The following is a 15,715-nucleotide window of genomic DNA, read 5'->3' on the forward strand; positions in this document are numbered from 1 at the left end:
GACTTCCACAGCTGCTGACAATGTATTCACGCAGGATGCTGGTGTGGAGAGCAGCTGAATCCCACAGTAAGCCGTAAGGAATTTGTCACCCTCTGTAACTGAGGATTCTACACTCGGCACTGGTTTATTTACAACACGGGCACAAAATTCACCTTTGTGGGAAAAAACGCCATCAGCACCCCATTGTCCAGTGCAGAATCGGGTGCGTAATGGGATTGGGTTTGGAGCAGGAAGCTCCAGAAGAGGGAATTCTCAGCGGGAATTTGAAAAGATGACAGAAAAGTGAACTTTAAGATATCTTGTGTAGGCTCCCCTACTGCCAAGTTTCCTTCAGCGTTAGGGAGCAGCAAGCTTACCACACTGATACACGGGGGTAACTGGATTTTTCCATATGGACACTTACACCAACATGTTTCCCACCTCCTACACCTGGACTGTCTTTAAGTACAGCTGGAGCCAAAGGCAGAAATCCTCAGCTGAACTGCTAACTATCCCCCAGCTTACTGGGGCATTCCAGAGCAGCCACAAGTTTGGTTTCAGTGTGTCCTTTCCACAAAAGTTGGATAAATTTTGTAGTGTATTGGGAAAGAGGAATGCAAATAAGACGCTATTTATTTCCAGATGGCAAAAGGATTAGCTTTGAACTATTTTACAGCATTCCTTGTATGAAAACATGTGGTTACAAGTGCTGTTAAATAAAAAGCCAAGGTTAAGTGGACTAGACAACAGAACTTGAAATAACTATAATTTATGATACTGTATTTTGCTGGTCCTCCTTAGGGTTCACTGAACAACAATTTCAAGAATAGATTCTTCTTTCCCCTTAGCCTGGGTCTCATTAGTCATGTTCCAAGGCAACAGGTTTCCATGACAGCAAACATTAAGTCTCTCGCAGCACAGCCCATCATTTCTGCTATAAACGCGAAGGTTTCTCTCCCATGCTTCAACCTAGACCGGCTGTCCTCGTGCCAACAATCCCTGAAAATCCCTAGCAGCCATTTAAACAGCTCCATTTTAGCCGTACTGTGATCTTGCTGAGGAACACGCAGGCTACGGAATTCAGAATGTCACCGCATTCCCCAGAAGGATGCTGTTACCTGGTCTGAGCTCGCTGGTTCTTGGCAGCTGGCTGAACCAGGAATATAATGATGTAGGCGCTGACGCAGACTCCGTGCTCATGAAGGCATCGGATGAAGCTAATGAAAATCCCACCCCAGGGATGAACTGCCGAGCTGAGGCTTTCGGGTTTAGTCACTTAATGCAGGGTGGGAGCAGCGTCCCCCTTCACACGGGAGCCGGGCTAACAAGTACGTTCCAACGTGCGTTCAGTGCAGCAGAACTCACGGATAGGAGGTTCCTCTCTCTGTGAACCGCACCGAGCCTTGCTGTTTGAGGGTGCTGCTAGTTGGGCGTCTCTGGGTGTCTCTGGAAGCCTCACTCACGCTCTTACACTCTTCTAATCCTTCCTCACAAACCAATCCCTCCTGACCGCTAAGGTACCATCGCTGCACGCTGCGTTACTCCAACACCGCACAGTGCTACGCAGAGGGTTAAAAAAAGGTGTTATCTGCTGGAAAAACTGTAAAATTAATGACAAAATAGTAATTCGCCCTTTTGTAAGGTACAGCATTACTCTGTCCAGCATAAATTCAGACACAGAACCATACCTAAACTTCACGGCAAGTTTCCCACCTTGGTTTCCGAAAGCACGGGGCTTTTCGTAGGAGCAGCTAGGCAGGAGGCGTTGAAGATTCATTTTCAGCAGCTTTTTGTTAAAACAAAGGCTGAAACGGGTAACCTAAATGCCAATCTTCCTCCTTATTTGTAGGAGCTGACACCTTTTAATGAGCCACAACACTCAGAAATGCATAATGACAGAAGAAACAGAAATTACAAGAACTCATGAATCCTGTGAGATCCTGCCACCCTTGCCTCTCACTCAAGATGATCTGTCATACTTTCAATATTCCTTTTGACATTATTACACTTATTTTTATCCCAGTGTAATGTCTGTCTCTCTTCAATTGCCATGCTACGTTCAAAGATGTCACAACAAAGAGTTGCACGCTGGAGAACCGGCCCTGCCCCACAACTGGTAAGATCCCAGGAAGAATCCTCCAGGCAGAGATGTTAAGAAAATCAAGCAGCTTTTTGTTAGATGCAGCTGGCAAAAGCAAGGAAGGGAATGTAGGCTAGCAACACGACCACAATTGGCGGCGATTTTAGTAAATGCAATTTTGCGAACCAGGGCACACGTGCTCAAAGCTTGTCAGCAAGGTGAGAGTTTAGAAACCGCAACAGGTGTCAGTGAGATTGGGAAAGTCGTCGTGGAGCCTGGTTAATAATGCAATAGTGGCATAAAGTAATCTCAGAAAACTTTACACTATCTCCTAGCATAGTCAGGCAGGCTGGAAAGAGCAACAGCAAACAGGCACGAAAAGGGCAACACCGCAGGGAGATTTGTGAATATACACAAAGATAGAGGTATCTCCCGCTTAAAGAAACCAAAGAACTAAGACAAAGAGCGACATAGATCTGTGATGAGCTGCACACCGCAGTGTGCTAACCTGGGTAGAGTCCTGTCGGAGGCAACGGAGCTCCACAAAGTCGTGCAGAGGCATTCTGACACTGTGACCTAAAGGTAAGCTGGCTCAGCCGGGATTTTTCCCTTTGGAGAAAGGGCTGGGTTGGGCTCGATTAACACCACTTAGGTGAGCGACCCCTTTCTCACTGAACATTGTAGAAAGCAGGAAGGCAAGTTTGATGTTTCAAACCAACCCGTCCGGAAGTATGCCACACAGACGGACTGGCGCTGGCCGAAGTCACGCGAAGTCGCTCGCCTACGCTGCGTGGCCCATCTATAGGCAAAAGCAACAGGAATCTGTAGACGCTTCTCAGAGCACACGTACAACTCGACAGTTTTTTAGAGCCCTCAACACACACTTTGTAGCGCCAAGGGCAGTTGGCACGACAGGCACACCGTATTCCCACAACCGTTTGCACCAGGGCAAACGGTCATGGGAAGGAAGGAAGGAAGTTCCTTCACACTTCTCAAGGTGACGCTGGATGCACCAGTTTGGCAGTGCTACTGGTTTCAGATGCTCTGCGGATATGGCGAGCATAAGTACCCCTAGCTAATGTGTTATTTTTTCCCATAAGGAATTCCTCTTCATTTGAAATGAGAGAGCAAGAAGCCCTACAGCTCCCCTTAGAATGACTGAAGACAGGCTTATGATACCCTTATTCACACCAAGAAATCTCTTTTTGGAACTCACATTTTGATATACGTCAGAATTCAAGCAACCCGAGTGTTACAAGAGTCAGAGTCTCGCAGCATGGCTCCAAAAAAGAGTAAAAGCAAATGAAACTACTTATGATTTCACTGAATAGAAGTCACTTACAAAAGTAAAGAGCAGAAAGAGCCTCTTTGCACATTCTGAAGTGCCTTCTTAATCAATTAAACACTCCACTTTAAAAAACTTCATTTTAAACCATGAGAAAAAATATACAACTCATACAATTTCATTAATTTACTATTAAATTGAATGTCTTCAGAGCTATTAAAAGCCCTTCAGCAATTTCAGTTTTTTTCAGTGCTGAAAGTATGCCTTTGACACCAGTACAGAGAAAACAGATGGATAAAGGAATTACAAAAAGAGCAGCGTGACGCTACGAACCAGCTTGTCACAGTTTTACTCACAGACCAGATAACACAGGCAGAACAGTGGGTTGACATTTAGAAACCACTGTCATGTGTCCAAGTGCTCCCACCCTCCAAAAAAAAGACCCAAAACCCCTCCCCAGGAGGATACAGACAGTGTGGGAAGGAAGGAGAGATGAAAAAAAAATTAGAATAAACATGCAGGACATTTTAAAGATTAGAAAAATCCCTGAAGGAAAATACTGAGTGTACATCACAGAAATCAAAGAAAGTATGTGTTGAAGGGAAAGCAAATCAGTGCTCGGATCATTCTGGCATATTTGGCTGATAACTTACCTGATTTCTGTATCGGATAATTTCATGATTTGACAGAGACAAAACATCCAGCTACAAGTTATGGGCTAAGATAAACAGAATTTCTCTGAGCTTTGAATTTTGTAAAAGAAGGAGGAAATAATGGCTTCTTCCTTCTCTAAGGAAGCCAGTTCAGTCAGTTTAGAGTCCAAACTGCACTGACAAAAGGACAGGCAAGCGAACACACCTGGTTCCCCACGCAGCTACAATGCTTTGTAACACGCAGGGAGATGCACAGCCCAGCTGGTACTTCCCCTCTCTACTATTTTACCCTTTTTCCCTTTGTGCAGCTTGCAAAGTTATAAAAAGTCGATTAAATGGTCCAACCTTCACAAAAACAGACCATGTTCAACTACTTAGAAAGCTGATCATCCCAACAGGTGTACGAACTGGGGACTGGAAAACTCTACTGGGAAGGATGGCTACTGGTGGATGCTGAGTCAAAAGATACACCAGATGCTCTTCCCCCCAAGATCCCAAAGACTAATCTCTTCAGGATATATCCTGAATAGATAGGGAATAGGCAATAGATAGGAAAATAGGAAGTTGCACACTTCCAAAGGGTGTAGCCTTTGTCCAGGACCAGGGGAGCTAGGAAAACAAGGAGACAGAAACAAGCCATCCAAAGCAGCAAAAAGGATTCATTAAACCTGGGAGTAGCCCTACCCTGAGCCAGAGCACTCTTCCAGATTAAACAGAGGTGTGGAGGGTGCTCTAATAGCAGTTGGAGCAGTCTTAGCAGGCTAGAGCAGAAACCAGAAGGAAGACAGTGAAAGACAGGGGCTGGCCCAAAAGAGAAGCATATTTCTTCTTCTACTAGATGGCTTAAACTTTTCAGAACCAGCTTGTGAAATCAGGGCCCACAACAGTTTGGCTTTTAGAAAAAAAAATTATTATTAGAGCAGAATAATCATTACATTCAAAATAATGGACATTTGTACAAAAGTCGAGTCATAAAGTCAGCAGTGGACCAGAACTAGTAAAAAATACCTCTTCAAAGTACTGTCAGAGTAACATTTTATGATGACAAAACCCGTAGCTAAAAGACATAGTACAAAACAAGTGTTTATTCCAGTTAGGAGAATAGAAACGAGATCAAGGGTAATAACAATTCTGAGAAACTCATATGCAGAGTAATGCCAATACAGAATTGTTAAACCCTGTGCTACATTAGCTGACCTTCATCTTCACCATTATACAAACAAAGCCCTTTACTTATTGGATTTGGGTTTTTCTCTGAGGATCTGGCACATTGGGAAGCAATTTCAGGAAGTGCATTTTGCAGGTGCATACAGCAGTTCCTCTCCAGGTAGTTTTAACATTAAAAAGCAGGCTTGTTCATGTACTCTTCCACTGTCTGGAATAAAAAAAAAAAAAAGAAACAGTTGATGCATTATGGCACCGGACAGGAATATCCAAACCAACTCTCTTCTCCTCTTTGAAGACTGTTGTAGTTTTGCACGGAATTGGATCAGATTAATTGAAAGACATAATTCTGCTTTAAAAAAACCTGTAACAGCCTTATAGAAATCTGATCTTCAAACCACGACACGGCACGGTTGTGGCTAAACTCCTCACGCCCAGCTGCCTCGCTACGGCTAGGCCTAGCCTCACGTGCAAATGCCAGAGCACTTCGCACTGTTCCATCTGCATGGCGTGCCCTGGCGAGTTCCACCAGCGTGCCGCTTCCTTCACTAGTGCGATGGATCCTTCACCACCTCGGAAAAACAATCACAGAATCATAGAATCATAGAATGGTTTGGGTTGGAAGGGACCTTAAAGATCATCTAGTTCCAACTAGATCATCTAGTTCCAACTTACAATGAAGTAAGGCCATCACGTTCAACTGCTCTTGCCACTTCTGGCTCAAGGGGACAAGCTGCAGAAGAGAATTCCTGCAGGATTCCAGAAAAAGGTTACGTGTCTGTGCCCTACAGAATGACTAGAGGTGTTCGTGAATGGAAGTGGAGTTGGCCAGCGCACGCTCCTTCCAATTTTAAATGTGAATAGGAGGTCATCTCTTTCCAATGTATTAGTGAAACCAAATATTTTTTTCTGTATTTATATATATATACACACACAAAATATAACCTTAGATATTGTTCTTCTATCAGCATCTTAGGTTTGTTTCAACTGTTTTGTGATATTAATATCCGAGAAACTCTAGCAGTTAAATTGCAAGAGAGCAGCAACACTATATAAAGAGCCTCTGGACAATTCTTCAAGATGCAACAGGGATGAATTGAAAGCTTATGTAACTGCTACCTTAACTGCACTGTTGTACCTACCGAAACGGAACTTAAAACACATTTGGATAATTAAGTACCAGAAGTGCTTAGCTGTCTTTTAAGCTCCTGTCAAGCAAGGAGGATGTAGGAAAACGAGGTGTTTGCCTTTTGTCTGCCTTACCTCTTGCAACATGTCAGAGTCTTCTACGGCTTTCACTGCAGACCTCTTTGAAGTTTCTTGTACTTCCCCACCAATTATAAACTCATCGAGAATAAAATAAGCTTTTTCAAAATTAAAGATAATATCCAGCTCACACACCTGCCAGAACAAAAGGACACGCCACATTTTAACCACTTTTACAGCGTTACAAGCACTAGTGGGCCAAAAGTTAAGATGATAAACGTATCCAACACGTGCAGTCTGGTGGCAGGTAACAGGGTGAAGAATGATACTGCGTATTAGGATGTACTGCAGCTCCTGAACACACTCTCTCCACGTACACAGCCTGGACTTACAGAAAAGATATTCCACTTACTATATTTTACATAACACTGTGCTTCTATACTGGTTTTCAGAGAACCGAGTTGACTTCTAGCCCACTGACCCTACAACAGGTCTATACAGCACTTGTAACACGGGTTACATACATGGGTGTGGTTTCACAAAGACAAATTTCCTGTCCCAGTGACCATCACTCACCAACCACTTCTTTGTTTTGAGGCGGTACAAGCATGACCCCATGGTAAAGTGATTTAACTAAGAGAGGAATTAAGGCAGTGGGAACAATTTCAAAAGTATTCATAGAAAAGATGGGTCTCTTGTAGTCTTTAAAGACTTACTGAAAAGACTTATTTGGACCTTCTTCAGGTCTTGTCTTTAAAAATACAAAATCCCACACCTTACCTTTTTCCTCTTTCTAAGTCCTTAACTCTTACACAATATTACGCAACAAACAAGACCAGCATGTCTGAAGATGTCAGGAGAGAGAATTAAAGTACTGCAACCCAGGGTTCTTTTTAAAGCAATTTTCTTTCAGCTTTCCCATTAAATTCTATTCCAAAAAAGACATACAAAGCATCAAGATTAATGGTGGATAGAAAAACAACTTATGATCGTTTCAGCACTGTTTTTTAACATATTCTAGTAATGAATTTCCCTTTGGACTGAAAGAGTCTACAGGGCAAGCAGTGCAGATGGAATCACGAGGCAAACCAGCTACAGGTAACTGTTAATCAGACAGCCAGGAATGTGGTTCATGGGAGAAGGCAAAACCTACGTTTCCAAAGTATCTGTCCAGAAGCTCTACGTATCGATGAACGACCTCTAGTGTCAGGAGCTCATTATCCTGGTCTTCTATTGCACAACAGAAATACAGACTAGCATACCTGGGGAAGAAAAGGCAAAAATGTGATGGTGAACAGCTGGATCCTCAGTGCTCTGCTCATGACTTAGAAGTTATGAAAATGACACTTAACGTCTATCTTCTCTCTAAAATACTAATTTCCTTTCATTCTCAGTGTCCCAGCAAGCACTCAAAAAAAGATCAGATGATTTAAACAACTTATTCATTGAGTTAGAAAAGCAAGCTGCACCCTTGGCAAGGTGAGACACCTCCAACACTGGCCTCAATAAAACAAAGAGTACACCAGTAGTGTATTTTAAAGGTCTCCCTCACCTGCTGCAATAGCACTACAGGAAGTGGGGTTAATTAAACTGCTCTTTATTCAAGACTGAAAATAAAGGCTGAGCTGTAAGAGAATTGTACGAGAATTCACAGGCAGTTCATGCTAAGCATCCCGTACCTGGGGACCAGCGACTTGTTTGGAAAAGGAAATGGGAACTGACACTTTCCAGAGCAACAATTATTTCAAGAAGAAATTCTGACAAAATGTTGGAAACAGTTCCTGCAATCTCCTGAAGAGCCTGGAAAAGCTCAGCACATGTCTCAGCAGGCAGTCGTGGGGAGTCAGAAGGAGCAGCGAAGCCTAAAGCCTTCCAACAGAATTTCAAGAGCTAGTACTTATTAAGTTACTCCCATTTTTCTCCTTTGACAGACTGTACACATATTTTTCACCCCCGAATTTACCCTGCTGATTTACCCAGGGACACTGTGCTGTTGAACAGTTGGATTGCTGGTGGCAGGCTCCTACCAGCTTGGTCTAGCACTTGGGGTTTGTTTGGTGTTTTTCTTAAAGCAAGCTTTCATTTTTCCTCTCCTAGCACGTTATTTATACAAACAGTAATTACATATGTTCTCATAAAATTACTCACACCTTTTGTAAACAAGCTTGAGGTCTTTCCAGTCAACAAAACTACTTGTTTTTTGATTGCGAGACAAAATAAGCTGAACAATTTCCCGAATGATCTTTTTCTTCTCTTTATCAGGTAGCGTCGTATACCATTTCTGAAGCCTTAGTTTCCCCTGCCGACTGAACAGCAGTATGAAGTGTATCTAGAGTAAACAGAGCAACATGGTTAACGCTGGGGCCGTGGCCAGAGGAGAGCGTCCCTGTGCCTCACGCCAGGAATCTATGAGATTTTAGCAAAGGCACCTCCAGCCCTGGCGCGACGTTTGGACACGGCATCAGCGTGGGAGCAGAGATCCCCTCCCTGCTTCTTCCCACGGCAGCTCTCCCCTCCCTGACGCATCCTGTTTGCATCCTCCTCTCCCACCTGCCCTCCCTCACCTTGTGCAAACAGCAGCTTTGCTTCCTATTCTGCCAATCCGCCAGGAACAGGAGCATCACCACTCTGCCATGGTGAGGAGAGGTCCCCAGCCACCCCTCCTTCGAGTTTAGACACCTTAGCAGAGGGAATAAAGACTTACGTACAACAGGGCTCGGGAGATCAAGGATGCAACGTGTGGCACAGGACTAGAAACATGAATACCTGGGTAGTAATTATAATCACTAACAATTCTGGCATTGCACTGTTTCAGGTCACAAACAAAGCAGCATGATCCTGGGAGGGGCTGTAAGGAGCAGAAGAAACCAACTACTTCAAGAAGGGAGCTTGACCTTGACTGAAGGAATGACCAGATTATGAAACACAGATGATGACAAAGGACAGACGTCTGTGACCAAGGATATATATTTATTATGATAAAAAAAGCATGATTTTAAAGCCAGTAGTAATTTTACATGGTTTGAGCCATCATTTTTTCATGCTTAGCATTAGTATTATTGAAATACAGAAGTGCTAGCTGCTAAAATGTCAGCGGGCCTCTGGGAGAAGCATCAACTCACATCTATGCAAATACCTTTATTAGCAGATCACACTAACTGACCGGAGTAAGTCTTTAAGCAGCAGCGTAAGTCACCTACCCAGGGTATGGAAACGGCTCTAAGAACACGGGAAATCTACTTGAGGATGACATCCATCTCAGTGGGATGTCCTCAGCTAAATGGGAAGACCCAGACCTAGTGAGGATAGAGATGCTTCCCACGGCTGAAGACAACGTGAGCTGTCCTGCTCCTGACAGGCATCCCCATCACATTCCTCGCCAGTCCCAATGCTTGGCGAGCAGGGGCTTGCAGGGAGGATGTCTACCCCTAGTCAGGCCATGTGCATGACGACAGGCTCACTGCCACTTGCCCGTGCCAAGAGGCAAGGCTTCCCCTGCTGCTGGGAGGGACTGGGAGAAGCATAGCGGCCTCGTTTTCCTCACTTCCTCCCAAGAGAAGAGCTGGCAGGTCCCTTGCTACATCCCCATTCCCATTAGCCTACCCATACCCTTCCCTATAGCTTCTCAATCTACACCCTGATCCCTTCTCCCTCACGTTTTCTATTCCAGATGACTGCTGCACCTGTACTTCCCTATCACTCCATCTCCCCAGTGAGGATTCACAATTACTACCCAGATTGCAGGGCAGATTCCTGTAAAGACAAAATCATTGTACAGTCCGGTGAAGTCCAAGCACTGGAGTGCACCAGAGAAGCGTTAAAGGGGGAAAAAAGCTACTGGATTTTAAACAAAGCATTCATTCATAATTCAGAACCGTTCTCTCGCTACTACGTCGCACAGTTGCTGAGTAATTCAGAGATAGGAGTTCTGACTGCTGAGGAAGACTTCAGTGTGGGATCATTTCAGGGAAAGGTGGACTGTTTTATTCATACCTGCCTGTGGCAGGACCTACTGCTGGAAATACTGGTCTTGCTACCATTAGTCTAATGCGCCTGATAAAATTCCATGGATTTTGCAGCTGCCTTGTGCTGAGCCCCATAATACTCTCCAGACGAGCTTGCTAAATAAAAACAATTATGCTGCTGGCAGTACACATGGCCTGATTACAGAGAGATCAAAGCACCGTGGCCTTGCCTTTCTCTGTTCATGTTACCAACCGGGTTCTGACATGGTAATATTCCAGCTGTCAGGGTTAGCCCTTCCCAGCAGATCAAGGGACAGTCCATACACTTGCCCACTGAGGGGAGCTGGATGAGTGAATGAGACTATTCTGCCTGCTGCACAGCAAGTGAACTCCGAAGCCTCTGTAAAGACCCTGTGAAAAGCAGAGCGTAGGTTCTGCAGGTGAGAGCAGCAGGTCAGCGGGTATCCTTTTAAAAGCAATCAGGCACAGGTAGCAGCTGTTTGATAAACAAATTTCTAAAAATAGTGTGAATCAGAGAGGAGAGCGTGATCAGCTTCGACTGAAAGCGCAGGGAGTTCGTCAATGAATCCCGGCAGAAGCCGACAGCGTGTTCAGCCTAACGAGATCATGCTGTTTGAGACATCCTCAGGCAGAAATGTCTCTGCCTGCAGAGCTTCAACAGGGGCAGATAATAACAGGGTGTTCTGGCTGAAGTTCAGCTGTTGGACCCAACAGACCTGGAATCCGAGTGCCCGCAAGCAATACGTGTATCTGAAGGAGAGCAACCTTATGCCTCAAAAGGTTAAATACCAACACGGCAGGGAATTACTGGGAATATTATTACTATTTTCTGCTGATTAGTTTACTTACGTTATGCTTCACCCATAGGAAAGTGAGCTGCTCTCCATTTAAAGCTGCTTTGAAAACTCCACTGTCTCTTACATCAATGGAGCTGATGTTTCACCACCACTTTCACGAGCAGAAGCAACATCCTTTGCCATCAGAAAACACTCATTAACGCTCTTAAACACGTGAAGACTCATACGCAGGCTTCACAAATCCTAGCTTTCGGGTCTCCCACCACGCATTCTATTTCATGTGCAGAATATAACTGCACAACTCACAGGTGATTTTAGTCCTATAAAAACACATGCAGCTACAAAATACTAAGAGCCTCTACTGTAGTCCACGTCTACCCTCAAGCCTGGGTACGTGTTACTGGCCAGCTCAGAGTCCTTCTAACAAAACAACATACTAGTCAGCGGCAGATACTAAGAAGAGAAAATACTGTGGAGTCTTTTTCCCTCTTTTGACTCTTCTTCCTTCTTCTAATTTCTAAAGTCCATTCAATCTGGCGAACTCTCTAGGAGGTAAAGAACACTGCATTCTCAAGGTTAAAAGGCTTAGTTCCTATAAGCCTAAGCATCCACTGCTATAGCCATTGTTTGATTCCTTCAGCTTTGTTCTGCCCAGCCACGCTGACAGGATACAATGCATTCCTTACAGTTCACTGGAAAGATTCTGAGGCATCAATAAACCTGGAAATGTTGAAGTACTGCACAAACACAAATCTAAGAGCTCATCTGCTCCCTACTCCTTGACTGTGAAAACATAGATACTTGCTTTCCTGTAGTGCTAATGACAAGATGGATGTTGATTAACAAATTTTTGGTTGGTTTTCAGCAGCCAAACTACAAACAGAGGTAGATGATTATCCTGCAAAGTTTTACTCCTCTTTAAAAGTTCTAATTCCAGAGGAAAACAAAGGCAAATGACTTGCTTCAAGCAAAATACCTTTGATGCAGGGTGCTTGGTTTCCTTTCCTGCCATTCCAGGGTGTGCTGGCTGTGACTAACACCCACCAGGCCCAGGGGTGATGCCAGAGGGCAGCGTTAGGTCCCAGACTGAGTGGGTTGAGATGAGGAGTGCAGTTCCTATGAGAGAATCGTGCAGTCTGGAGGAGACGAGCTTTGGTCTGGGAGCTGAGTGTAATTTCATTAAATTGTTTACTGAATCAGACCCAACCACCTACAGCACTGTGCAAAATGATCTCCACAAATGTCAGTAAGTAGCCTAAATGACTGCAGTTTATATTTGTAGGCAATCATTTCCTAGTTGAAAAAATAGTGGGGTTTGGGGTTTTTTTCTAAATCAAGCATTTAAAACAGATTTCTAAACCCAAATTCTCGTGCATCTCTGAATCAATTGCAGCTCTAAGTTGTACAGTAGGTCGGAATGTTACGGGGCCTTCTGTTTTATCGACCATCTACAAACCTGTTCCAGGACAACTAACAACACCACGAGTTTCAGAGCTACGAAAAATCAAATGGTAGACTTTGACATTAAATAATTTAACAGTAACTAGAACAGACATTGAAAATACAAAACACAGGTTTACATGTTCACAAACAGCACATGTAAGCAAAGTATGTAAAACTAATGCACACTGTGATGTTTTTTCCCCACCTTCCTTGGGAGACCTTTCCCTCCCTTCGCTAATGGGCTGTCCTGGGCTGATAAGCAGCTCACTCAAGCTTGTCTCCTGGACCGTTCCCTGCCCAGACAAGGTCCCCCTCGGTGCAGCCTTCCCCGGTATCCGGCCATTTCACCCCCCCAGACCCATCAGACAGTTGGCTCCCTGGTTCCAAACTCCTTTGTAGCTTTTGCGGAGGTTTTACAACTTCACCTGTACCGCAGGGGTAGCGCGCCTGTCTAATGGGCTGCAGACCACCTTCGGTTACCTCCAGACCAAACCACCTGCAAGGGTACGAGAGGAGAAAGACTACGCCGGAAGACAGAGCAGCTTTCTCGACTGCCAGGGCCGTTTCTCCAGCGTGCTCTCCAATGGCATGAACGTGTAAAAGATGCCAAATTTCTTCCTGCTAGGTGAACTCCATAGGTCAGTGCAGGGAGGCTCTAATTCACCCCACTCTGAGAAGAACCTGCACTAGAAATGCTGCTTCTCCTCCCCCTGTAATTCAACCTGCACAATATTTGCCAACTGATTACCAACCTGTTCTGTGGCACCTGGCTGCTCCAAGTCATAGAATCACAGAATGGTTTGGGTTGGAAGGGACCTTAAAGACCATCCAGTCCCACCCCCCTGCCATGGGCAGGGACACCTTCCACTAGACCAGGCTGCTCCAAGCCTCATCCAGCCTGGCCTTGGACACTTCCAGGGATGGGGCATCCACAGCTTCTCTGGGCAACCTGTCCCAGTGCCTCACCACCCTCTTGGGGAAGAACTTCTTCCTCATACCCAATCTAAACCTCCCCACTTTCAGTTTAAACCCGTTACCCCTTGTCCTGTCACTACAGGCCCTTGTAAAAAGTCCTCCCCAGCTTCCTTGTAGGCCCTGATGAAGATGTCCATCTTCAAGCTTGATTGCATCACCTTCCTTCCCCCATGCTAGTAGAAACTGTTGTAAAGGGTCGTAACAATTTCAGCATGTTGGGAGGTGGAGGAGGGTAGAGGAAATGGGAACACACAAGAGGAGACAGCAGCTGTAAGGCTGCGAAAGCAAGCACGCTTCTCTTTCCCAGGGGCTCGGCTTGTGCAAGGATCAGCTCAGCTGGGCAGCTCTGTCACGCCAGCAGCGTTGCTTTTAGACCGCTTCAGCTGTAACCTCTACGAACTCAGCTAAGAGCCCTCCGGAATCAATAACGTGGAAAGATTCCTGCAACTTACAAGTTAACTAAAATTTGAAAATTAGGAATTGCTCTGGTGAGACCCCACCTGGACCAGCTCTGGGGGCACCAACATAAGGACATGGGCCGGTTGGAACACGTCCAGAGGAGGCCACCAAGATGCTCCGAGGGCTGGAGCCCCTCTGCCATGGGGACAGGCTGGGAGGGTTGGGCTTGTTCAGCCTGGAGAAGAGAAGGCTCCGGGGAGACCTTATAGCACCTTCCAGTGCCTGAAGGGGCTACCAGGAAGCTGGGGGGGACTTTTTACAAGGGCCTGTAGTGACAGGACAAGGGGGAACGGGTTTAAATTGAAATCAGGGAGGTTTAGATTGGATATCAGGAAGAATTTCTTCCCAGAGCGGGTGGGGAGGCACTGGGACAGGTTGCCCAGAGAAGCTGTGGATGCCCCATCCCTGGAAGTGTCCAAGGCCAGGCTGGATGAGGCTTGGAGCAACCTGGTCTAGTGGAAGGGGTCCCTGCCCATGGCAGGGGGGTTGGAACTGGATGGGCCATAAGGTCCCTTCCAACCCAAACCATCCCGTGATCCTAAAACAGCTTGGCAGAACTCAGAAATTCTAAGCTTTCCTTAAACATTTTCCATGTAAGCCCACTGCTGCCAATGGGGCAATGGGCAGCACATGACATGCTAACAAAGAAAAACTCAGGGTTAACATAAAAAGGGAAATGGGACAAAAAAGCGACACACCTTCAGCTGCTGACATGACAACGGCTGCTGACAAAAGCCTGGGGAAAACCAGACTGACCTGCTGTACCTAGTTGAGAGGAAGTGACTTTTTATGATAAAGTTCTCTTTTAACTTCTTCTGACTGCTTTGAAGTCTGCTTGATCTCCTGGCACTGTTTTAGTCCAGCTGAGTTCATATTCTGCTAGCTTGCACTGGTTTTCATTCTTTCCTCGGGTATGAAAGAATGTATTTCCAAACACAGACAGCTGTCTAGAATTTTTTTATTAGTATTTGTTTCTACAAGGTATCTGAAAATGAACAAAACCTACTGTGAGAAATTTGATTCTTTTCCGAAGCATGAACAAGTGAATTATTCCAGCCTTTAGCCGATTTTTATTTTCTCCCAAACCTTTGAAGAACAAAAAATTCCTTTTTGTTTTTGCTTTGTTTAGTGGTTTATTTTGAGGAAGTAAATATTGAAATATTTTCTGCAAAATGAATAGCTACACTGTAAGCAGTAAGACGGTTTGGAATGCTAGGCATTTAGGGAGAAATGAGGAAGACGTACTGAATGGATAACTGTTGACCTTAGGTATTAACAACCTAAGTGACAGAATAACAACACACTAAAGGGTAGGTATTGTGGTATTCTGCTGCTACACGAATTCCCCAGCTGGCTACTGACCTTTAATACATACACTCTGGGGTTTTAGGGACTTTTAAAGCAATTATTTTAAATGCACAATAGGCTATTTCATTAAAAATATTAATTTCCTTGCTCGTTTACTCTGTTACCAAAACTTTCATTCACAGCAGCGCAGAAGCTGGCAGATATGTTTGTTAAATACTGTAGGATCTCGGCTCATTTAAAACCATGTATTTAGCACGTACGATGTGAGAAAAAAGGAAAGCAAGTGAAAAAACAGCAACCCCAAAATACCAAAGCAGCAAATCGCTGCCTAATGGGCACAGAGCTCCTCCTCGCTTCATCTCCATTAGGAACATTTCTGA

General features: G+C 44.8%; 1 protein-coding gene across 1 annotated transcript; it reads right to left on the reverse strand.

The window, feature by feature from the left end:
- Positions 1-4,885: 4,885 nt before the first annotated feature.
- Positions 4,886-8,829, reverse strand: AP1S3 (adaptor-related protein complex 1, sigma 3 subunit). Its single transcript, XM_010158939.1, has 5 exons — positions 8,797-8,829; positions 8,518-8,696; positions 7,521-7,629; positions 6,425-6,562; positions 4,886-5,372 (listed from the first exon to the last, which is right to left on the reverse strand). Exons 1-5 carry the CDS (start codon positions 8,827-8,829, stop codon positions 5,337-5,339), a joined length of 495 nt encoding a protein of 164 aa, XP_010157241.1. The 3' UTR covers positions 4,886-5,336.
- Between the last annotated feature and the right edge of the window lie 6,886 nt (positions 8,830-15,715).

This window comes from Eurypyga helias, unplaced genomic scaffold (assembly GCF_000690775.1).
Source record: "Eurypyga helias isolate BGI_N326 unplaced genomic scaffold, ASM69077v1 scaffold20059, whole genome shotgun sequence".
Lineage (NCBI taxonomy): Eukaryota > Metazoa > Chordata > Aves > Eurypygiformes > Eurypygidae > Eurypyga > Eurypyga helias.